This window comes from Papilio machaon, chromosome 7, assembly GCF_912999745.1.
Source record: "Papilio machaon chromosome 7, ilPapMach1.1, whole genome shotgun sequence".
NCBI lineage: Eukaryota > Metazoa > Arthropoda > Insecta > Lepidoptera > Papilionidae > Papilio > Papilio machaon.
The window spans coordinates 3,033,126-3,058,773 of NC_059992.1; the positions used below are offsets into that span (position 1 = coordinate 3,033,126).

The 25,648-nt window shown below is 34.7% G+C and overlaps 1 protein-coding gene across 1 annotated transcript; it reads right to left on the reverse strand.

Annotated features, from left to right (window-relative positions):
• Positions 1-4,427: 4,427 nt before the first annotated feature.
• Positions 4,428-25,584, reverse strand: LOC106714118 (cell surface glycoprotein 1). The gene is made up of 7 exons (XM_014507064.2): positions 25,436-25,584; positions 18,425-18,623; positions 16,348-16,542; positions 16,002-16,127; positions 6,376-7,719; positions 5,825-5,902; positions 4,428-5,713 (listed from the first exon to the last, which is right to left on the reverse strand). The coding sequence occupies exons 2-7, from the start codon at positions 18,614-18,616 to the stop codon at positions 5,681-5,683; spliced, it is 1,968 nt and encodes a 655-aa protein (XP_014362550.2). The 5' UTR covers positions 18,617-18,623; positions 25,436-25,584; the 3' UTR covers positions 4,428-5,680.
• Positions 25,585-25,648: the final 64 nt, after the last annotated feature.

Consider the following 25,648-nt stretch of genomic DNA (forward strand, 5'->3'; position numbering starts at 1 on the left):
TTGCTTTGGTACTAATGTTATCTATATATAAGATTATATATGAAGGTTATGTAAAGTGTTCAAGTCCGCTACATCACAATTTAAGTAATATTAAGTTACTGAATTATCACAATATTGTACTTAGTTTTATTTCCAATGATATGTTTTATTTTAATATAGTTATTATTAAAAACACAACCAGTTGTAGAATAAATAGTTTTGTATATAACAAATTTGTTCCAGTTAAATGCATGATTGAGTACTTATTATAACTTTACTTATATTTTTATTTCTTTTGATATTAAGTTGACGATTTTTTTAGTTTGCCCCTCATTAGTTTATAAACATATTTTTGTCTTTTAATTAAATTTATTGGTACTTTATACAACTTGTAATTTTTTAAATAATTGGTCATTACTTATTTATGACAGCAAAGGTTCCTAATTGAATTAACTTTTGCCGATTCTGTTTATACCATTAGTCATAGTCACGTTAATTTTTAAATATGTCTACTTAATTTAAAATAACAGCTATTTTTTCGCATTCGATAAACAAATATTTTGAATGCATTACAATATATTTTTAAAGAATTTATTACAGTACATACATTAGTATTTATTTTTGTTTCTTTGCCCATTTTACTTATTTTAACGTTTGACTTGAAATCTACGCATAATTTGTGTCGTCAACTTATTTTTTACATAAGAAAAGTAGATGTCAATTTTTTCCGAGTATTCACATGTTAACCAAGAATATAAAAAAACCCATCCTGATGCACAAACTTTTATATCAAAACAACCTCAAAACGATTTTTGCCGCAATATAAGTTAAAGAAAAATAATATGTTTTCTATGCGTGATTAGTGACACCCAATATTGTGTAATTGATTTTTTCCTTTAATTTGGATTTTTAGACATAGTACTTGACACTTGCGTTGGCACGTCGAATTAACGAATACGCGTGTCTTCGAAGTGTCAAGTCAAATGTCTGGTACTATAATTTTGTTTGCCATCAGAGATATTTTTTTTTTTAATTTTTAATGTAGGATTCGAAGATTGTATTTGCTTTATTGTACCAGATTATGAATGCATCACAATTAGAAATTATTATTGTTAAGTTCATATCCACTATCGACGTTTATGATTTTTTATGGTATTTATAATGTATGTAAGCTTATCGGACAGTTACAAAAATACTTAAAAAATAATATTTTATGTGTAAACGACATACTCAACATTATTAAAATAATCTTAGGAAAGACTTTTGAATTTGTTCTTTATTTTATTTTAATTTGACATATTTATAATATTATTGTTGGAAATAATTTATGTCACAGCTTCTTGCTAGACTTTTCTCGGGGACTTTCTTGAATAGTTGAGGTTATTGAATGGCTATTGTATAAATTATTTTTAAATCCGTTAAAATCTTGCCTGTGTTTATTCATTCTACAAATTACAATATATAGATTGAACAAATTGTACTATGTAGAGAAATAAAACACATTTGTGTAAACTAATGAGCGATTACTTAGTAAAATTTGTTTTAATTTATACATTTTTGATAGTTATCGTGCATTTGTCAATTGTTGAAAAATCTCGTATGCGTGCACAACATGTAGGATGGTAAAATGCTTAACAGATGTTACAATACTGCATTTATTAGTAGTATATTTTGTAAAACGTCCTAACGCCTCAATTTTCTATACATGGTGTCCTTGTAAATATTGATAAATATTTTTACTAAGTGAAGTAATTATATGTTAAAACTTATTTTGTTTTAGTTATTAATTACAATACAGGAATAAAGTTATTTGTACTGTAATGTCTTTTTTTTTAATTAATTTTCCTTTCATTATTAAAGTTATTTAAGTAGTGAATTTACAGATAAACGATTTTTCGAAGATATAAATTGGAAATCTATTTAACGTAAATCGGACAAACAATACGAACTTGATTTGCATCACATATTTATCAACATTCTGGAGTTTAAGCTAATAAATACATAATTGGTTTCCATTATTGAAACACTTGTTTAACAACATCTTTCTCATTCTTTGAAATATTAGAAACAATTTTATTATTATTTGTTATATTAGTGGCAGTGAAGTTAAGCAAAAGATTTTACCTTTAACGTATACTACTCGATAAAAATAATAAAAAAATGGTTCAACAAATACAGGATTTTTTAATTAACGTACCTTTTATTTATGTAGGCAGGCAACTGGTAACACTGAGTTTTAATGTCAAACTCAAATTGTCAAAAATAAATAAATATTATTGTTGTTGTTCATTTCTTTAAAAGTTTTTTTATTCATATTCTGATATATTTAAAATAATTAAAATTTAACGGCATACTTCGTCTTATTCTGTTATTTTATTGAAAATTATGGATAAGCTATTCAAAATACCTTTGCTGGATGATTTCAAACAAGTAGGAGTTCGAATTTGTTACACTTTTTATATTTTACAAAATATAATTAATACAAATACTACATTATTTACATATTTTAGGTTACAGAAGATTTAATAAGCAATTTATATAATTTGGAAAATTTAAAACATGCCAAAATTTTGTCGGAAGAAGACTCAAGGAACGCAAAGGAAGAAATTAAGAAATGTATTTTGGAGTCAAATTTTAATTTTGATCTTCTGAATAAAATACTGGAATCCAAACAGTACAATGAAAGCAAAATTACACATTTCATTACATGTTGTAAGCAAAGGAAAAGCGAATTACTTGTATCCACAGTAATGCATATTAACAGTGCACATGGTGAAATTGTGCAAGATTTTGACTGGCTCTTGAAGCTTGTTATTGGTACAAGTGACCTTAAAACAATGAAATATCCATTATTACAGCTTTTGTTAATAACAGCAACAAAAACAGGCAACAAGGATAAAAGAGTATATGACGTTAGCAAGGATATATTAGATAAAATGATAAATGTACTTGAAGAGGCTATAAACACTTAATATAAATTTACTAGTTTTAATTCATTCTTCATTATAATCATATAGGCAGTAGCTAGTTCCAAATTTTTTTGGAAAATCAGAATCAACAATTTGCTGTAACTGTAATACAAGTGCTGGCAGTGGAATTTCACTAACATTATAATAATAAATAAATAAATATATAAGTTAGTTTATAACATGCAACTTGATATTAACAATTATAAATAACATCACAAGGTTTTTTGTAATTTTTTGATATTTATAGATAGATAATAGTTCAATGTATTTCAGGATATGTTTCTGGCAGATTACTGCCTTAAAATATACCAACTCATTTCACAATTGCCTTTAGATTACAATTTATGGTGTCTTTTATATTAGCCTAAATCAGGTCAGCATTCAATTGTTGTGATGCAGTTTACATTGCGACAAATTTAAACCATATTTAGGTTACCACCCCACTGGCCACTACATAAAATACATTCTCAAATGTAACTAGGTCTTCACGACAATCATGTACTATAAGTTTTAACCACACAGAAACCAAAGAGTACAATATATACAGATATGGAGTAGCCAAAGCTTTGTATGAAGTTTGTATGACTAAAACCAGTCTAGTGAGATTTAGTGTTAACAATGTAACAAACTAGTAACTTGCTGAGTAGACTTAAAACCAGTTTATTGTGAATATGCTATGCTCAAATACAGCTCTTTTGTTACTGGTTTTTGAAAACCACATGGTTGTTGATTGATAATGCACCATGTAAATAAATAAAAATATACTTTAGATTTAGGTGAATTTTAAGATTTTTTGTTGATTACCCATACTTAAAATAGTATGACTAATGATGCAATAAATTTTTAGTCTCTGTGGGAATCCCAAAATTACGTACGTAGTTTTGTAATTTGATGATTGATATCTCTTAACACAATATACATACAAGGTTTGAGGTATAAAAAAAACACTAATTGTTTTCGTAAATTTATTTATTAGAGACATTCACACATCAACATGAAGTTTGAGTAAATTGTATAATATTCTAATTAATATTGTGGAACGAAATAACTAAATTAAATACAATTACATATGTAGCGTCTTTAAAAACTTATTTTTTATAGAAATTCGTTTGAAAATAATAAATTGATTTTTTATACCAGAACATCAACTAAATAAAAAATTGCAATAGGGAATAAAGAATGGCAAAATAAATATACAATAACTCCTTATATATTAACATTACATATTAAGACGACATACGGTTGTAATTTTATCATTAAATATTCACTCCCTTTTGACCATTCGAAGACCTATAACGTTGTTATATACGAATGTCATTTCGACCTAATCATACCGCGCATTGACCGTAGTTAATTTTACTACTTGAAAAGAGACAAAAATTATTTACTAACAATTTTACACGCAAACTGCGATAATAACGTTTGAAGCACACATGTTTTAGTTGACTCGAACTGTTTCAATATAGACAAGAACATTATAATTTCACATACAATTTGCATTATCTTGTAACACAAGAACAAATAAAAGACGATACACACAGAAAAGGATCAATATACAAAAAGGTGGGATCATGGAACAAGGAATTTAGTCTTTGATATGGAATGTCTCACTCACATTAACTGCTAATATATTCGGGAGTTTCGTCCCGTTAATGCTGATGTCACTTCGAATTTCATTAAAAAATTGTATAAAATTACAAAAATGATTATGAAATCATACATGTAATAAATTGGACGCAGATTATAGAAAAATGACACAATTGTATAATAATATCAAATCTTATGTAGGTATGTGGTCGCTAACTCGTTACAAACTCTACAACTCTAAATATTATCATATAATTAATTGTATGTATATGCATAAAAATGTATAGGATAATCAAAAACGTTGGCCACTGCAAGTCCGTCGTGTGCTCGCTGCCGCAGAGTACACGACACACGACACTACAATACCGTACCTTAACGTTTACGTTACATTTACGTAGTTGCCTTATTATAATTTTGAGTCTAGACACAGGAGCGCATTACCAATACTAGAATTACAATTTCATTTTCGCATTAAAGAGAGCTCAAACTAAATTTTTACAACTTAAAAATACAAATAGCAGATGTATTCAAGTCGTCAAACAAAATGTAAATTTTTCGCACACTCTCAACAATATACAAAGTAATTTTAAATTCATATAGACACAGAAAATTGAAAGCCCCCGGAAATTTTATAATTCATATATACATAATAAAAATATGTCTCAAGTACTAAAAACTTACAATAATAATCGTATTCGAGTGGTATTTTATAATCAGAGTTGACGGTCGCGGTTAAAGATGACAACGACTTTTGGGGAAAAGCAATAGCATCTCGTGCGGAGTCGCGGGTCGGGGCGAGGCTTGGAGGGGCGGGGAGGGGCGCGGGGGGGAGCGTGCGAATCGACGTAACTACTACCCCTGTAATAATGGCACCAACTGATCAATCGCACCGTATACTGCCTACATAACTTTGTTATTGTAATATAATATGAAAACTCCGTCCTAGCGAATTAAAAATGTATAAAATCTTAAGCAAAGCACTCTAAACTTAAACTATAATCATTCTATGAGAAAGGTCACATTCGAAACCGAAATCCGCTTCTCCGATATTGACTCATCGAACTTAGTTCGACAGTTGCACCTCACAGCTGACGGGAAATAAATTAAGGGCTAAAGTAAGACGCGGCGCGGACTGCGGCGCATCTCTAGTTGATCACCGCCACGTCGCTCGAGCTCTCCTGTCACACACAAAACATAACATTACATTCTGATTATATATCATTAAAGCCCTGGAAAAAACTCTATAATTGATAAAAATAATCTAAATACTACAACATTTAACAAAATACCATTTCAGTTTTCAATTCCGGCACAACTGGAATTTCAGGAATCAAATCGGCCATCTTGTCTGATACAGGCAGCACATCCTGAAAAATTACAATACTTTATAGTGATTGGAACAACACCTCGATCATTCTGTGGTCTTTTAAAACATGCTAAGAGCTTAAACAACAATAATAATACAGAAAACATTTACAATTGACACAAAAAGTAATTGATTTTATTAACTCATGAATAACAGTTTCAATGGAAAGGTAACACTTGAGAGCGAGAAATAAAAAGGTATTGTATGTGAAATAAAAGTAATGGCGACATAAATGTAAGTAGAAAGCGGCAAAGCATGCGTGGTACAAAGCTAGGAGAGGATAGAGGTGGGATGTGGGATCAGAAGAGCAGTCAACTGTAGGCTGTGTGCGACGGAAGTGATCGGTGACGACGCTCCAAGTCTTCCCGTTATTGACTGTTCAACGACATGCTGGTATTAAATGCACATGAACTAACATAGTCTGAACTCTTATACGGTACTAATCCTCTACTGAGCTAGTCCTGGCGTATTCACCTGTGTGGGGGGCGTTGCGGGGGGCGCGGGGCAAGGCTCGCTGGGCGGCAGGGGCAATGTCTCCTCGGCGTCGTCGCTCACCTCGTCCCCTTGCGAGTCGAGCGGGGGCGGGGGCGGCATCGAGTCCTCCTGCGTCGTCGCCTCACCTATCTTATCAGCTGGTGTTATTTCCGCCTCGTTCTTCTCGTCTTCGATCAGCCCGTTGCATTTCTTCTCCGTCAATTCTTCTTCGACAACTTTGGCGGAATTTTTCAAGTTCTCAATCTCCGTGGTAGTCGCGCTAAGTTCGGTGGTCATAACTTCTTCGATCTTTTTGTCTTCAACAATTTTCTTATCGTTTATAATTTCTTTGTCACCCGCTGCATAGGTATCGTCATCCTGTTGCGTTTGATCGTCAGTTTCGTCATGGTGTGTCAAATCGTTTGTCGGTTGTGACTCGTTAATTACTATTTCAGGAATGTCTACATGGTCGGGTACAATTGTTAATGCGGGAGTAGTTTCTGTGGCGACATTTTCAGTTTTAGTTCCATCCATAGCGTCAACGTTACTGTCAATCACTCCATTTTCCTTGCTGGTAGGAATGTTGACTTGTTCCGGTTTTACTTCATCGATCACGACTGGAGCTTTGATTACTTCTACAGTTTCAGTAACTGCAGTAGGGACCTCTGCGACGGCTTTTTCAGCGTCGAGTTGAGCAGTATTCGATTCTAAAGCATCCCTGTCAACAATATCAGTATCGGGGTCGGGTTCTGTGGTAGCGATCGGTGCTGCGGTGGTGGTGACATCGGTGGGAGTGGCGAGTGAAGCGTCTGTCAATTCAGGTGCCATGGTGGTCGCAGCGAACGAAGCCACCGACGAGGGAGGAGGGTTTGCGGGGAGTGGGGGAGGCGAGGGCTCTATCAAAGGCATTTGTTCAACACAAACCTCTTTTGTAACAGGAATTTCTGGGGCCGGAACCGATTCCGATGTCTCTGACGTATCTTTCTCAACGCTACTTTCCTCACATTTCGGTACTTCGGGAGCCTCAACTTTGGGTTCTTCTAGGGAGAGTCCATTCACAGGCAACTTCTCTGGTTCGTGCGTGGCAGCTTTCGGTTCGGGCGTGGCAGCTTTCGGTTCGGGCGAGGCGGCTTTCGGTTCAGGCCTGTCGTTGTCCTCTGGAGTTTCAGGAATGGGTTCATCGGTGGGGGAGGATTCTGTTTTTGGGGATTCAGGGGTATTGCTTCCGTTTGTGATGGGTTCGGTAACCGGAGTTTCTGGAGTTTTTTCGTCCTTAGTTTCAGAATCTGATTTGGCCTCCTCTGCTACTTCATTTACCGCATTCTCAGGGACTGATTCTGCAGCCTGTAAAAAGCATCAATATTTTAAAATATTTAATTTAGAGCATTTATGTCGATGGGCAAAAGGAATATAAAACTTTAAACTAACAAAGAAATATTGATACATTAAGAAGTACAAATAATACCTGTACTTGGGTCATTGCAAAAACTGATTTTTGACTGATGATGTTTACAATATTTGTCACGACAGACAACAGATACATGCGAGTGCAAGAAGATTTATGAAGCTTTATAAACTGATCCACATTTCGTTAATATTCATCCTTCAGTGAACAGGAACGACAAAGTATTAAGTTTCTACCGTTAGGGCTGTTAATTTATATTTATAGTAAATTAAAGAGTATAAATAACTTATATATCTTAAAATTGATAAATCTCTAACATCTTACTTTATAAGAAAGTCTGAAATTAACTTTACCTTTTTTGTAAATTTAATGATTGATAAAAAAAATAATCACAAATTCATCCCGCTGCCTTTTTGCAAGGCAAGGAACGTCGTCAAACTGTGTCATCTTAATTATTTTTGTATTATATGTAAATTGTTGGTGGTTCAAAATAAATTTAAAGGCAGGTGCGAGCCCGCGGCGACGATAACAATAAAACGATACTCGTACACAAGGCCGCCTTTGTTTATCGATGTAAGCAGATACATCGACGCAACATATGTATGTCCATATAGTCGATTATTATTGAAATAATCATGTCTTGATAATAAAGCATTCATTTAATGTCATATCACACAGTCTTTGTCTCCACAGCCTCTCAATATGTTTGATATTGCTTTATGTAGTGGCACATTTTGTGCACACAAAAGCGTTTACAGTAAACAAGCGACAAAGATAATTTATAATTATCCTTAACAGTGGCTATACTAAAAATAGTATTACAATTATTTTTAATCTCTATGTTTACTTGCATGACAGGATGTTATTAAAACAGGTAAGTTTATTATTATATTGCATATAAACAAAATTACTTTTGCTTTATTATATTTAGAACAGTGCTTATTTTTGGTAAATAACCTGATGAAAAAAGGACACATGTGCCTAGAGTTAACTAACGAGTAGAGTAAAATAATATAATTTTTTTTATACGTACAACAACCTAGTTCGTTTATTTTTTCTGTGTTACCTATACTTTAATGGTGGATCTATCAAATCACATCTAAATCTTAATGTAATTTAATTCTAAAAGATAGATTAGGCTTTTTTGTAAATATGATAAACTTTGCTATTGAACTTTTAACAGGAAATCAAAGGTTTTTTTGAGAGGCAAACGAAAACGCTCTAGCGTAATAGTAAAAACTGTGTATGTTAATTCGATGTCTTTCGAGCCTATATCTCTGTTTACAGTCGGCGTTGTTTATGCGGCGTGGAGCGATAAATTAGCGATTAAAAACGAGCAGCCATCGACCTCATGTGCATTGGTATGGGCACTTCAGAAACGCGCCTTACAAACGAACGTTAATTACAAGTGTTAATTGATACTGAAAGAACATGTCTCTCAAACCTATCAAAAATTCAATTACTGTATGTATACGTTGATTCACGTTACAGTTATGTTTATTGTTTACGTTTCAACACCAAAGATATAATTGTAAAACAATTAAATATCAATCCCCTATATTTGGTTTTATGAAAAAGAAATCGGTTTAATTTTTAACACCTTTACTTTAATAAACAATGCGTTATTTTAATAAATGATCTTGAACACATGTATTATTTAATTAATTTTTAAATGCAGTAAACGTATTTCGTATTCTTTCTCTCAACTTTTTATTAAATAATGACTATTTTGATACAGAGCTACTATAAATGAAACGTCTCCATTGTAAAGCATCGAAAGAACAATGGATTGAAGAGACATAATAAAGTTTTCTTTACTAACTACAGCAATGTTTTGTAGAGTAGTGTCGCCAGCGCTACCAAATCGGCCTTCGATTAGCCGGTGCAACGGTAAACGCGCGCCGTTGACTCACAATGCCAGTTAAACTATGGAAACCATTTTCCGCTCCGCAATGCCGCACTCTCGATGTTTCACTCTACAATTATGTCCAGCGGAAATTGTCAAAGAACAATAAGTGGTGGTCGGTTTTGTGGCCGTCACCCGTGAGCACGTACGCGATAAGCTCACCGTATTGATGCATCGGGGACACAACTAAACGGGAAACAATGCAAGTGATTGTTACGCACGCGCAATTAACTAACTGCGTTATTTGAAAATACATCACAATTCTGATTTTGTTTAATAAATGAAGAAAAAATATTAATTTCCGCTAAGATTAAATCTATTTTGTATTTTTTAAATTGACGTTACGTTTAGAAGACAGCGACATTAGCAATTCGGTTCGTCTGCGAAAGCATCACGATCTGATGGAACACATCTCCAAGATTCACACATGTATGCTTTAGGGCTTCTTGTGATGCATGTATGGGGAGCCATTTGGATGAGGCTTGAACTGGTTTCGCCTTTCTCTTGTAGGTCAGATTATTTACATACTAAAAGAAATTATGGTTGAAGAAAAAGCGAAATGGTTGTCGGGACCATGTCAAAGAAAATTGTAAACGTCCGATGTCTTTGATTCAAGTAGTGTCTTTAAAGTCTATTTTTAACACAATCATTTACGTAATAAAAACTGATAACATGTAACTGATCAAAGTTTACAAACATCGTGGTGTTTATTTTGATTGATGGCAAATAATACACGAGGAGGCGCCATTCATATGTTGAGTCAGTATGAGTTCGACACTACTCCTCGTGAATCACACTTCCTGAATTTCGTATTCACATCGTGTGACGCATCGATAACGTTAATTAACTCGTTTTGCTTACAAGTGCGTCGTTAAAGATTCGTCACTAGTAAGCGCCGAATTCGTAACTTCAATCACAATTTATTCATTGTTTACTTCTTACATACTTACCAATGTGGAAATTAGTTGACAGAAATTATTAAAAGTGATTTTTTTAATTATTTTATTTGATTTACTTGTTCATTTTAAGTTGTATTACTTTATAATAAATACTGGAATCATCATACTTACATAATAGCCATTACATCATATCTGATTACATTTTTCCTTATCTCACAAGTATTTCTCGTTGCATAAAAACTCTTAACTGTACGATTGACAGTACAGGATAGGTACAGTTAAAAAGATAAACCGCTTGCTTAGGTTCTTATTGTACATAATAAAATTAGAATGTTAGAAATTCATGGACATTTCTTGTCGTACCTGCGCCATATTTCTTTAATATATAACGCAGTAGAGCAGCACAATAAGATATACTCCAGTATCTTTAGCGTCTTTAGCGTCCCAGCACGGCAGTCTCCACTACATACTTATATACCGTTATCAATTTTATGCTGTGCTCCGTGCGCTAGAGTTCAAAGTGTGATCATTCTATTGCTATTATTATTACTCAACAAAGCAGCAAAAGCTATTTCAAACACAGGCTTAGAATAGTTGCAAATTACGTTCACTTAATCACGCAAAACTTGCGAAAAGCCAGAGATTAGCAACCAAATAAATTGCTGTGCAATAAGTCAATGGAAAATTATGGAATGTCAAACGGAATATTTTATACACGGATTACGAAGAAGTGCTAGAATAAAAAAGGTCGATTATAGTCAAATGTTATGTACCAAACACTTATGAAGTGTTTGTCATTCAAATAGAAATAAACGGATAAACACTTCTAAGGAATATCCCAAGATGATTGCACAGTTAGTCATTAACAGTGCATGTTTAGTGTCAAATTTGTAGCAACAATTTCCCTTAACGATAAAAGAAGATGAAATAGATATAATAAAGGGTTCTACTTGTGTAATTCATTATTGTATCAAATGATTATGGTTACCGTGTACAGTATCAAGATACACGACTATGCAAGTTAGTCGCCAAGTTTGCAAGCGTAATGATGTAATACGAGTATCGCCGCCGTCGCATGCGTAATTTGCATAGATAATGCGACGGCTAGAGGCGTGCGTCCGCGGCGCGTCGCCATCGCCGACTGCGTCTATTCTATCGCCGGTTGAACGCCCTTTCTTGGCACCAATTGCTTCGTATAGTTATGATAGATATAGAATTACCTTCACTCGACGAGAGCCGCTTCAATAACAAGCCTATAAAACGCATAAATATTTTCACGTCTATGATACCGAAGGAGCGGGCGCTACCACTCCGGATGTTGGCTGCTTCCGGCCGACCGTAACGTACTATTAATATGTTAGACAACTTTACAACCATTGTTACACCAGTTTTTACGTTAAAATTAATTAAATAAAACGAAATTTTGTAGAACGGAAAAAATATATCAAATATTTATATTGACTTCGGATGTTTTTATTGGTGTTGGTTACACGAATTGCTAAAAAAGGATGTTATTTTATAAGCTAACAAACTTGCAACAAACAAATATTTTCTGATCGTCCACGATAGTATTTTTAATGTGCGATTTACACCTGTCTCTTATACCGTGTACAAAGCAATTTAATATCCCGAAAATTAGGTAACAAGTTGTGATATTTGTGTTGAAGAAGTGCAGACAATATCAGCTGCCAACAGAATTAACATTCAGACCTAGTGCAATGCAATCGTTCAAGCTTATCTAGAACATAAAGCCAGCAAACAAGGCATCGCCGCGCGGGCAAGTCACGTACCTACAGCTCCAACTTTTCCACCGACTCATCGATTACAGTTAGCGCATAGGAAACGAAATCCTTCCTTGTTGCACCGCACCGGCATCGTACGTATTATGGAAATATGACAGTGTTCGTTCGTAACGGCGCCGGGCTGATGATAAACATGTAAGACGAAACGTAACACCAACCGGCACATAGTGGCATAACGCGCGGACAAACGGACAATAGCCGCCATTGTTCACCTGACGCCGCGCGACAGATGAGATGGATCCCGTGGTAATGCCGCGATATCAACAACATAAAACCATAACACTACCCGATGGTAACGGTCTTGGGAAATTTTATCATACATAGATAAAAAGATTATACTTACTTTCTTATGATCTTAGCTACATTTCATTGTACTAAATCATCGCAGGTCAGTATCATGTTAACATCTATTAATCTATTCAATTTATATAATGGAACTGTATGTATGTAATATGGAAAAAAAGTCATATTTCGTGAACATGGCGTATTTGAGTTGCTTACAAATAATTTTTTAAACAATAAAACATGAAATCTCCGAAACGGCTGGACCTATTTTAAGGGGGCTTTTACTGAAAGCTTATCGGTGTGGGAATAACTTGGCTATTTTTTAATTTGCGCTGAAGAAGTTGCGGGTGAACACTAGTTTTGTAGTATAATAATAGAAAATAGTTTTAAAATAGACTTGTACGTAAAATATAGTTGGGTGCCATTCATTAATTAATTATCGATAAGGAAGAGCTAACCATTTTGGGTTAAAGGTCCTGAAAATCGAGTATATGCTACTTCCATAGATTGAGATAGTAAACATATAATTTTACTTTTAATGGTGAAGAGATTTTCACTATAAACGCTTTCCAACATTTTACAGAAGACGATATGCAATTATTATTTAGCGGGACGAAAATCGTTTCAGAATAACGAGTTTCGAACGATGGGCTTGTGTGGAGGACGGCACGGCAATGTGTACTTTGATGGAATAATTCTGCATATCTAAAGAGCATGTTGGGGCACGGATATGATAAATTCGGGTAATTTGCGAAGGTGTAGTCGGCAGGTAGAGGGTATCTGGCCTTCCTACGCATCTGTAGCGAACGGGGACCAGTCTGGTCGCGGCCGCGCCAGCTAGCCTTGGAAACCTGCCCCGCAGCGCTAATTTTATTTTGCGCATAAACATGCCTTGCGAATCGTTCGCTTACGCCCCGGCTACTTCTAACTCCTTTTGAATTCATTACTAACAAAACCTTCCCAACTTGATACGTACTTATGTCTACAACAATAGGTATACATCTAAAAAAATATTATAATTGTGTAATTATATCATTAGTATTATAATCCCTAGATAAATAGATTTATGTTATTTTGAGCAGTATTAATAATTGATTTCGTCTCAAAGCTAATAATGAGGAAATTCAAAATTAATTATTACAATTATTTAATTAAAATATTGATATTAATAATAGTTTGACCGTTCGACTGGAAATAAAACAAGCGCTATGTACACAAATTAATTAGCTATTTTGATAGTACCAAAGCGCTCTACATTTTGTCTCTTTATGTCGTCTATGGGAACAATACATAAATTACAACATGATACACGTGTGTTTATGCGTATTTCATAAAAAAGTAATAATTAAAAAGCTACAACATATTATGAATATTGGTTTAAAATTACAACATCATACAATGGCTCAAACTTGTAATACATTGTGTAAATAACAATGTGTTGTGTCACAATCAACTGCTGGTAGCACATAAACAATTTTATAAGTACCTATTTGTTAGGAAGAATGTAATGATTAAGGAGAACTGACTTATGACCTAGTTTAGTCATTCAGTCAGACAGAAGGATCACATACCAGTCATACTACACGAATGACTTTAAAATTCTTGCATTCACCAAGCGCACATTTGTGGCAGGTGCACTGCATACTACTTCCTATCATTTTTTTTCCCTTATAAAATTTGTATGGATATCTAGATTTATTTACAGTTATTGTGATAAAATGCAGCACTTTACATCCTTTAGAAATTATGTTTCTACCATTAACTACTGATTTTTTATACCAACAACCGGTTCCAATCAACAAAAGAATACTTTAATCTTTGTTCGTACTTCATACGAACTCAATAAGCTGAACCGTCTTTGATCAATATCACATATCTAGCCAATGACATATGCAGCGGGCACAATGGAGGGGATAACAATGATGCCAACATAAAGTTTCCAGAGTACACACATTGGAACGTCTGCTTCGGTATATGTGTGTCAGAAGCATCTCGTTGTGGGAGGCTGAGTGCTAACGACCGCACGCCGGCGCCGCACTGCGCCGCGCAGCACATGTGCCCAGACGTAAACATTCGTCGGACAAACTGCGCGCTCCACCAAAATTACGAGCACCCCAAAATGTAGCGCACAATGAATGACGTACCTAACTATGCTACTATTGTATGTAAAATAATGTTTTGTGTTCGCATAATATTCAATTAGGTGTAATTATATTTCATTTTAATAAACGCGATCTACAACCAATAATAATTAGTTGTGGGAGCGAGTACGTTGTATAAAAATGATTCGATATTACACGGCCACACCTAACACAATGTGTGATTATAAAAACATCATCGTATTTTGTATACACATCGCTTCAAAGCTACCCAGAGAACAGTAAAAGTGTACACATTTACGCAGAACGGACAATGAAAGTATAGTTAAAATGTCAAACAGGAAGTACAATGGATAACAAAGAGCGTACCAATGCATGGCCGGCAAAGGTACGAGCGACGCGAGCGGACATGAGCTCTTTGTTCGTGAACGGTGATCGCGGGGGTGGTGAATGATGATCATCACGCGCCCTCAATGAGTTAGTGACGGTGGGCGCTGTCTCATAGTGCCTACAATAGTCGCTCACGTTCGTCCAGCGCGGATATAGCACCATTTTGAATTATAATGCGTATTGTTCCCAGACAAGTGAGTGCAATGCACTGAGACGTAGCGAGATTCTCGTCGTAGAAATCGTTAGAAGCACAAGGTTGCGCCGAAACATTACAAAACAAGGCAAATGGTCATTAATGTTTTTTTTTTCATTTTTAATAAACCGGATCAAGCTATTTGTGTAGATAAAACGATACATCGGGCGCTACATGAAACACACGGTCGGCTATTTTATTAGAGAACATGGTCGCGGCCGCCCTCGTACCAGTTCTGGGCCGTGCGATTTCACATCGGCTAGTATTCGCATAGCGAGGTCGTTGACTCGCAATTGTAAGCCTAAAATAGTTGTAGACATCGTAACGATTATAATTTGGCTCCCCTGTGCACACATGGCGGACAATGCCGAGTGGAAAGCGGGCTGAGCTGGTGGCATGATGGATAAGTGCGCGCGGACAGTCGGAGCGGGCGCGCCGGGTCGCCGCTGCATTGACGCGACGGACGTTAACAGAATATGAATAAGTTATTGTCGGTGTAGAAAACTAGAAAGTTATCGCTTTAGAGATCGAAGGCGGCGGGTTTGTTCAACTTGAAAAAGACGAAAAATAACGGCTTATAAATTTCAATATCTACTTAAAGCGCAAACATGTGTTATCCGACATTAATATAATTTGAAGGCGCTCACCTCTTCGGGCAATTTCTCTGTCTCGCCGTTCGGTGTTTTTGCCTCGTCCTCCTTAGCTTTCTTTTCTTGCTTAGGTTTATCTTTTCTGCTGAAACTGATCGACCTGAGCGACCATTTCTTCTTGACCTGCCCGCGACATGCTATAGTTAGAACACTTAATGGCAAACGATCATGCAACTATTTGGCGTTTTTATGTATTTTATGACTTTAGCTTTAAAAATGAAAAATACGCAAAATAGCAAATAAAAATCAGCATTGATTATAATACAATTAGCGCTTAAATAAAAGTTATGCATTTAATTAATCGCAAGTAATTAATCGCTTGTACTTATACAAGTTACTATACCTTTTCCTTCTTGGGTTTCTTTACTTCTTCGGGGGTAGCAGCTGCATCTCCATTTTCTTCTTTTTGCTCACTGTCCCCGTTGGTGACTGTCGGAGTGTCCTTTTCTTTTGCCTCCTCTACCTCTTTGTTCTCCTTCTCTGTCGTGGCATCCTTTTCATTTTCAGGTGTGCCGCTATCTAACTGTTTCTCTTTGTCCTTGAAGAAAGAAATTAGGCATTGTAGTAAATGATACGATGTCATTTCGTACAAACCGTAGAGAAATCAAAACAAATTGGAAACATCTATTATCTTTAGACATAACGAGAGAACAAAAACTTTTGCTTAGGACTCAAAGTAATGCTCCACGTCGTTACTACAATAAAACTAGTTCAAAGCAAACATAATGAAAAATATCAGCAGTCGGTTAATAATATGTTTTTAAAATTTGCTCATTTCTTAAAGCATAAACCTTCCTTAAAATTTAGTTATTTGCAGCATTGTCAAGTCACATTTTTGGGTCACACATAACAAATAAAAACTATGTTACGTATAATAACCACAAGTTGTATGTAACGTTTTACGACGCTTGACGACTCCCTACAAGACGGCTACAATAGGATTAAGTGATACATTATCTGTTGTTTCAATTAACTACTTTACCATACAGCGAGATCGTTGCCATTACGATCTATAAATATCCATAGTGTCCCCCGAAACCCTACATGCGCAAAAAATTTAAAGCCACACGCGGCGGGACGGAAGTCACGAAACTGTACGGTTTCTTAATGGCCGCTACTTGGTGAATAATACCAAACGCTTACAACTTACTTACAAAAACAGGAATTAGTTTTGTTTACACACACGTGTACGAAGGGGCTCCGGAAGAAGTATTTATTTATTTAATTAAAATTCCTCATACGTATAAGTAAAATACAATAGCTACGTTACGTTACCTTGACTCGTGTCAGATTTTAAAACCAAACTTAGTTTAAAAGCGATAATTGTTGTTACATCTCTTATAGGGATTCTCACAAGATTTGAAGATGGAGATCGTATTTTATTTAAATAGAGATAAGCATGAAAATAATTAGAAAATTCTAGTTTATGCGATATCAACGCCTGTATCTCTAATGGACCATCACAATATATGCAAATGTATTCGTTAGAGTATTCAGATAAAAAGTTGGTATTAATTAAACAGCATGATATTATACACCAGTCATTCATTATACGCCGTTTATAAGTTCATATTGACCACTTCATTCCGCTATTAAAAAAACTGTTTATGGCCCACACCAGCCAATAAATTTATAGTTCGGCATTTATCACCGCAATTAATTTGAAGACATCAATCGTCGACTTCTAAAAATATATTTGGTAAAATATAAAAGATTTTATTTAACTTGAAAGCGGATAGTAAACTAAACTAAAGCTTAGACAAGATTAGGACTACTATTGTAAAGAAACGTGTATTTTAGAGAAAAAAAAGCAAGATATTAATACATAGCTAAACTTGAAGGGCCTATAGCAAGTCATAGTTATTTAGGTTTTTAATACAACGACCACGTGCATAAAAACAGAAAATATTGATCGAAATCTATTCAGTACTTTTTGCTTGACACGCGAACAATGCGATCTCTGCCGTTGGGTTACAAAAACTATTACTTACCTATAAATCGAAACGAGAACTGAGATTTGGTGAAATATAATTCACAGTCGAAACAGAATACACTAGTCTTCATTAGAACATGTAATTCTGAGCAAGATCAGCACATATATATATATAAAGTCATAACACTTTCGAAACTATTATCCAGTAGGGAAGCTTTTTTGATGACGATATAAATAGGAAAGTGCTATGCTAATCTGCATGATAATCTAACTGCAAGAGTTCGAGCTATAAGGTCAGAGTAATACTGATTAGTGATTATATTATAAAGAAAAATTCGAAGCAAATTACACCGAACACTTCGCCACGAATTTTTGTGTTTGCGTTAGTTAGCTGCCAGATTGGCAATGTCGCCAAATTACATAGGGTGTTTATTTTTAAGGCTACTAGGAGGGAAAAGTCTTCAGGATGAGCGCTGGCTCTACTCACCGATGGTTCGTGTATGTGCGCGTCCCCGTTGAGCTGTGGCTTTAGGGGGGCGCCGGCGTCTGCGTCCGCCAGCTGCTCAAGACGACCCTCGCCGCCCGCGCCCGCCGCAGCCACCTCGGCCGCGCCCGCTCCCGCACCCTCCGCCTCCTTGCCGCTAATGTCCACCGAGCGCTTGCTCTGCTTAGCACCCATAGCTGACCTGAACAAAAAACTAACTTGCTACAACTTCTTTTATGTTGTATCTTGCAACGGTTCAATAGTTTTTATGTAACTTTCTAATTTATGTTTAGGGCTAAGCACAATAGCTACGTGAAATGGCTCGATTATAAAGACGAATGGATCGGCTATATTACAAAGATGTTTACAATTTTCGTGTTATAAGTTAGTAAAGACGATTTCTGGTGATGATTTCGGCCCACATTTTCGGGAAATATAATTCCGGACATAGACCTTTTTTCTTTTCACAAATAAAATTACAAATTCAACCATTTATACTTCAAAGTTGTATCGCCGCGGTGAAGCTACAGAGCGTAACACATTGCAATTGAATACGACAAATGATTACACGCTAGATGTTCGCCGATCGGAGCAATTAGCGGGTCGTTGTTACAGCCACCCTTTTAATTGACACGGCCCGCTTAAACGTTTCAATTAAACAACCGCGACACTAACACAATCCCACCCGTATTATCGCTTAAGTGTTTACAATTTAAATTGTTCACGGAATTAAAGAGAGATGCCTTTCAGCGACAGTATTAAATAATTCATCATTTCATAAATATTATATAAAAGAATACATTTTAATCAAAGGCAACTTTAATTTCATAAGAAAAGTGGGCAACTAGCATTAGTGGATTTATTGTTTATAGCTTTTATATGATCTGGATACATAGTAACAAACATCCATCCAAATATTCGTTTTTATAATATTACTAGATGACGCCCGCGACTCCGCGCCGAATTAAAAATAACTTAATTAGTAGCCTATGTGTTGTTCCAGTCTATGTTCTACATGCATGCCAAATTTCATCGTGATCCGTTCTGGAGATACCTCCTAACAAACATCCATCCATCTGAACTTTCGCATTTATAATATTAGTAAGAATTAAGATAAGATTAGTTAGATTATATAGTAAGAAGTAAGATGAACGTTCATGCAAGAGGCCTGGGACCGTAACTTGCATAAAATGGAAATAACATTAATTAGGATATATTTTCCTTAGCAGCTTGCCATTGCAATTGTGTTGTACAAAATATAATCTTTAAGAAGAGCCTCAGACCGTTATAAAATATGTGCATAGATAAAAAAAAATTTGGTACATCATAAACCAAAATGTTGGCCGCTAGCGAGGCCGACAATAAGTAAAAATTAAGTTAACAAATTGAACAATAAATCGAAGAAAGTTATAAACAGATGTACTCAATATCATAGTCATCTTGCAAAGCAACAATGGATAGAGTAACGGATCTGCCGACTGACACGTTTTTAACACTCCGGTACAAAATGTTAAGGTGTAAGTTGTTAAGTACCAAACTCGTCGACTTAATAATTAAATAAGGATGTTAGAATGACGAATCAATTGCATCTAAGAAAGGCGCTTTCTATATAAGTGCATCTAAAATTAACCAACACTACAGCTAACTTCTAATACTCGTTTATGAGCAAGTACTTTCTCTGCGGTATCAACTGTGTCGAAAGGTTAAATAAGTGAGGAAAATGTGAAGTCTTCGTAATCTGTAACTGCACTCAAAGTTCGAACAAAATTTATTTTGATGCACTTGGTTAAAGGGAAGTTCTAATGCTTTTTGTAAATTATAATATTTTAAGTAAGGTTTAATACGACAATTCACCTCATTGCTAATTAAATAGAGAAACTTCAAAAAATCTTAGGTACCTTTATGGCAAATAGCATTGAGAGTGAACCTATAATTTGCAGACAAGCGTCGATGTTAATTCGCTCGCAATAATTCCCACGTCTTGCATTAATGGGAATAAAAAACCTTATCAAAGGTCAAGGCAAAATTCCTATTAATGCTATAACCGGACGAAAATAGGTGAGTCGAGTTTATAAGTGGGGCGTAGCAACCGCAGTGGGTCACGGTACCGGGTACAACCCGAAATAATCGTTAACACGCCAAAAATAGCTTCAGCGATGCATCGCGATGCGTGCGCTTTCACTGCGCGTACGTTAATGACTAATACCGTATTCAATGTTTGTACATATTCATTATTCCAAAAAATAATATAACTTGTCTTTGAGAATGTAAACGAGTCATATTAGAAGCTATAGTAAGAGATGAATCACATATATTACAAAGTATTATAAAACAAAGCGTTTAATTATTTCTCACACTTCTTTTAGTGGCGTTAATTAATAATAAACAACTTAATTCATCTTCATACAAGGAGTAATGGTATAAATTTATTTCTTACATACAAGAGATTGTCACCAACTTTTACAACAGTAGCCAGATAGTACTGAAAACACACTTTATTCACGTACAAGCACTTTAGAGGTAACAAAAACGTCCTACCGCAACGCACTGCTGTAACGAAATTGAGAGTGATAAGATGCGCGAGTTCTAGCAGAGGCGGCGAACCAATTCCTTGTCCATCACAACGTTTATCGTTCATTATCCGAACGCATGCTGTACAAATATAAATAGCGGGGACATTAGTCACGCCTAGTGCCGCCACCCCACGCCGAATGTGCCGGATATCACTCTATTGTCTGTCTCGGAAAGTCATTGGAATCCTGTTTTTTTACATTCAAAAATTAGGAACTACAACGGTGTTTTTATTCAAAAAATGTGCGTTGCAACTAATTCTACAGTAAGCCAACACAAAAATATAAGGACGAAAAATAAAAAAATAAGCTCACAATCGTAATGTCAGGCATAAGTAATCCGGTCCGGGTGTATTTATTACATAACCTGCTTATGCAGCCTCGATATTAAATTTACTAAAGTCAATTTTACTTGTTTATACCGAAACACAAGTGATAAATAATTTTTGGTTAAGTCGACCAATTTAAAAGTAGTTCAAAAAAATAATGATTTCAAAACCAACCAATCAGAGATAGTTTCATCTGTGTAAGACTATGTCCCGATTTAATTACGTTTAAGATAGCTAACGTAGTTATGCAGGACTAGAAACTTTATCGGCGACAAACAATTATACACAAACATAACATTCGTTGTCGAAGTAGAAACACAATTATATACACAATACTTCAAGTGTTTACACTATTAACTAAATGTTACTACTCGAAAAATAAAAAATATTAATTATATTTGGTTTAGAAGAAAGATCAATTAAGTAATGGTATATGTTTAGTGCTGGAAATAAATGAGCCATCGGTGATTAGGATAGTTTTGAAGAATAATTACACTCTATAATTCTGCCAAATACACAAAGGTTACAAGCAAAACCAGAAAAACCTGTCAATTTCTTGTTAGCCTATTAATTTAGTAAATTAGTACACGAATGTCTCTTTATCCTATAAATCGCTGTCTGATCTCATCTTAATGTAGCTTTTACATGTTATAGCGAAAACGCCTTTCGAATAAACTCTTATCATTTATTTCACCATTATACTTGTGAAACGTCTACCGAAAATAAAACAAAAATTGTGCAGTTTTATATTTAAATTGGGCCTTATATTTTAAGAGTCAAAAATCAATCAAAATAAATTTTTAATTTCACAAATAGCTTATCACGGTACCCGCACAAGGCGACAAAATAACAATCAATATTACATCGGGTAATTTGATCAATCTTTTTAAACGTTAGCAGTAACTATTCATCATAGTTATTTAAAATTGATACACTCCAAGAGGTGAACGACCTTTTTCGTTCCCCCACCACATGATGGTTTTAGAGTGGAGCCAGTCAACCCGATCTCATTGTCATTGGGGTTTACAATAGGAGGCACTATAAGCAAGTTAAGTGCTGTATCGGTAACCTTGACTGGACCGTTCAAGGTCAGGCGGGTAGATAATTCGTCGAACGAAATGGGCGCTCTCCCCAGGCCCGGCCATCTCGATACGCAATTACTGACAATGTTTGAACAAAATAAGTAAGCCTTGGAAATTGGTCGTAAATAGTTTATTGTGTGTATGATTAAAACAAATAATACAGTTCGTAACAAGTTTAACAGAGGCGTTACAGCAGAAAGGGATTTCCAATCTTACCTTTCGTATGATTTTTTACAGTGATGGATATTTTAATACTTTATTTACATGCAGTATAATTTATAAAAAGTAGACTCATGAAATTTTTCAGTTTGAATAATTATTTATTTCGAATAAAAATTTTTTTTTTCATATTCGTATGGAAATCATGTATTTTTTTATTATGTATGACTCATATCATTCACAAGATTTAATACTGGTTATTACAAAATGTGGTTAACCTTTTGATTTAAAAAAAGATGTAAAAGTAACGGATACTTTTAAATATTGTAATGCAATGAAGTAAGGTACATTCAGGTCGAGTGAGACAAAATTCTACTGCGAACTGCAAAGATCGATAAATACGTCGCAGCAAGCTAACAAAGACAAGCCCGCTCTGAAAGCTGTGTGTATCGTGAGTACGTATAGAAAGTACACATTGGTGAAGCTTTTTAATACTTTAGCTCGTACAACCGCACGCTGTCTACAACTGCGTAGTACGTAACGGGAACCGCATTACGCCACTTTTTACTTTGCTCTCGACACCGAATAGAGTTCAGCTCGGCGTGAAATTAAACGAATGTTGTATGTTTAATAAATTGATATAGATATACAAGTATGGAGCGAATCGACGCGTGTCTACCCAATAGGTGGAAAATCGATATCCAGTTGCGGACACAGACCGCAGTAACTTAGCACCAGACATATGAGCCGGCAGCACGGTTTTACATCTCTAAGTACGCGACTCCGTTCTCGAAACTACCCAAATTAAGTAACACATTTGGTAACAGTTTCACATGAACGTTATTTCTTACATGAACCGAGAGAAATTATATTCATAATAATTTTTAAATTTTTCGGAATTTTGAAAGCAGCACGTAGATTTTTTGGCAGTTGTAAGTAGAACATAAAAATTCCAGCTTGCTAAATTCGGGAACTAAATTGTTTATTTTATACACTTCTAAGACCGTAAGCCCGCTGATCTAAATTAGATGACGAAAAAAATAAATAGGGGAAATCATCTTATTCTCTCTATTATGTTTCAATGTGTTAAAAAAAATTCCCGACTTTTAAAAGATACGATCGTATCTACTTCAAACGTGACGTTTTTATGGAGTTGTTTGTTAAAAAGTTAAAAATGGTTACTCACAATGCTACAAAAAAAATAAAATGAACTGCTACAAAATGTATTCTGTATTTTACATTAGGCAACAAAGGCAGACCCCTATGATTTTATTAGTTCATATTTGGTAGGCAGCCATATTTAAATCGTTTCTAACTCTGTAAGGGAAGTCCTCAATTAAGTCATTGTAATGTAATTCAATCATACAATAAAGTAATTAATGGATACAATCAGTTATTTCTTTGTATACCAATTTTGTTATATTTTAAATTGTGTTTTTAATAGAAGTAGTCTACAAATTTACACTTTTTTTAATTTAGAAGTATTTTCACCAAGAACTTTAAAAAAAAAACCTATTATGATACTGCAGTGAAAGTCATGTAGTCTATAAAACTCAGATATTTTTAGTTGATAAAATATAAATAAGTAATAATCTGAGTTTTCTTCTCTATGTAATACTTTTTAGAAATACATATAATAGTCTGGGGATACCAGATAGTTTTGCCTAAAATAAAAAATGTTTACCTGTAATCAAAAGTTATAATACTTGCCACTATGAAATTAGACTTGACCATTAGGACTTAGAACTGGACATTGCAGTTTGATATCAAAGTTGACAGAGAAAACTTTTGAGAGTAATTGTCTCCAACATGAAAATCCATAAATCAGCTGCATTGGTATGCCAAGGTATGTCTCATACCATAATGAAAGTGTAGAGATTCATACTGAAGTTTAGGCAAATGATTGAACAATGGTTTTTATGTAACTTAGCTTATGGATTTTTAGTTGATAGCTGTTAAATGGAAAATTAATTTATTTCTACATCACTATCAATCTGTGATACAACTAAAATCTGAAAACTGGAAATAAAAACAACACACTGCCACTTGACAATATTTGCTTAAATCGTATATAGAAAAAATAATATTCCAAGGAAAAGAAAAATTTATAGATCTTAGATACACTACTTATACATTGATTATCCTTCTTTAATCTTGCTGTTTTTGTCACACATGTTTACTTTTTTTTTTCAAATCGAAATACAACCCTGTACATGAGGGATCATCTAGAAACGTGGGTTGAACAAAAAGTAATCAATTACGGCTACAAAATATCTTACTACGTTTTAACGGAAATACAACGTGCTGGTGTCTTATGGACATGGGATATTTAAGTTGATACAATTAGTCACAGTCAATTATTTGGTGAGCAAAGTTAAATATAAAAACCATTTACAGTTTATTTAGTGTGTACTTAACGACCTTTGTTTAGTAGCTCTCACCCGGTAAGTTGCAGCGATGATTCATCGGCCGATGGGTACTAATGCACCGAGACTGGATTTCCCAGAATACGTTTAATGTTTATGCAAAAGTAAAAGTTATACGTGAAAGAACCCAAATAAAGAAAAATGCAAAGCTTGGTGAAGTCAAAAATTTCATAATTTTAAATATTACCATTATACTGATCTACCTACAATACAAAATGTCCCTGTTTCATTTCAGTAAATTTCAACTCGTGTGAATATTAATTAAATTTATATATCTAAAATTGAAAATTATTCCACCCCAAAATTTTAAATGTGTCGGACATTCGGTAGAAACATATAGTATCAACGACTTTAGATCGATTTAACGACCCGGCGTATGTTCCCTAGCAGTAACAATGTGTCTTACAAAATATATTTATGACAAAAACTTATACTAATTAAGTCTTACCTTTTCAATATTCAATCCGTACAACGAAGACAAAGAATTTACACTACAAATAAAATATTTTTTTCACTCCCAGCACTCACAGCCGAACACAATATGGCGGGCAGCAGAACAGAATCCCCACCCACCTCGAACAAATTCAAAATTGAATCTTTTCGTGATTGGTCGTTGGAATCGAGACGCTTCAATTTAGCCAACATAAAAAAATTTCGCTCC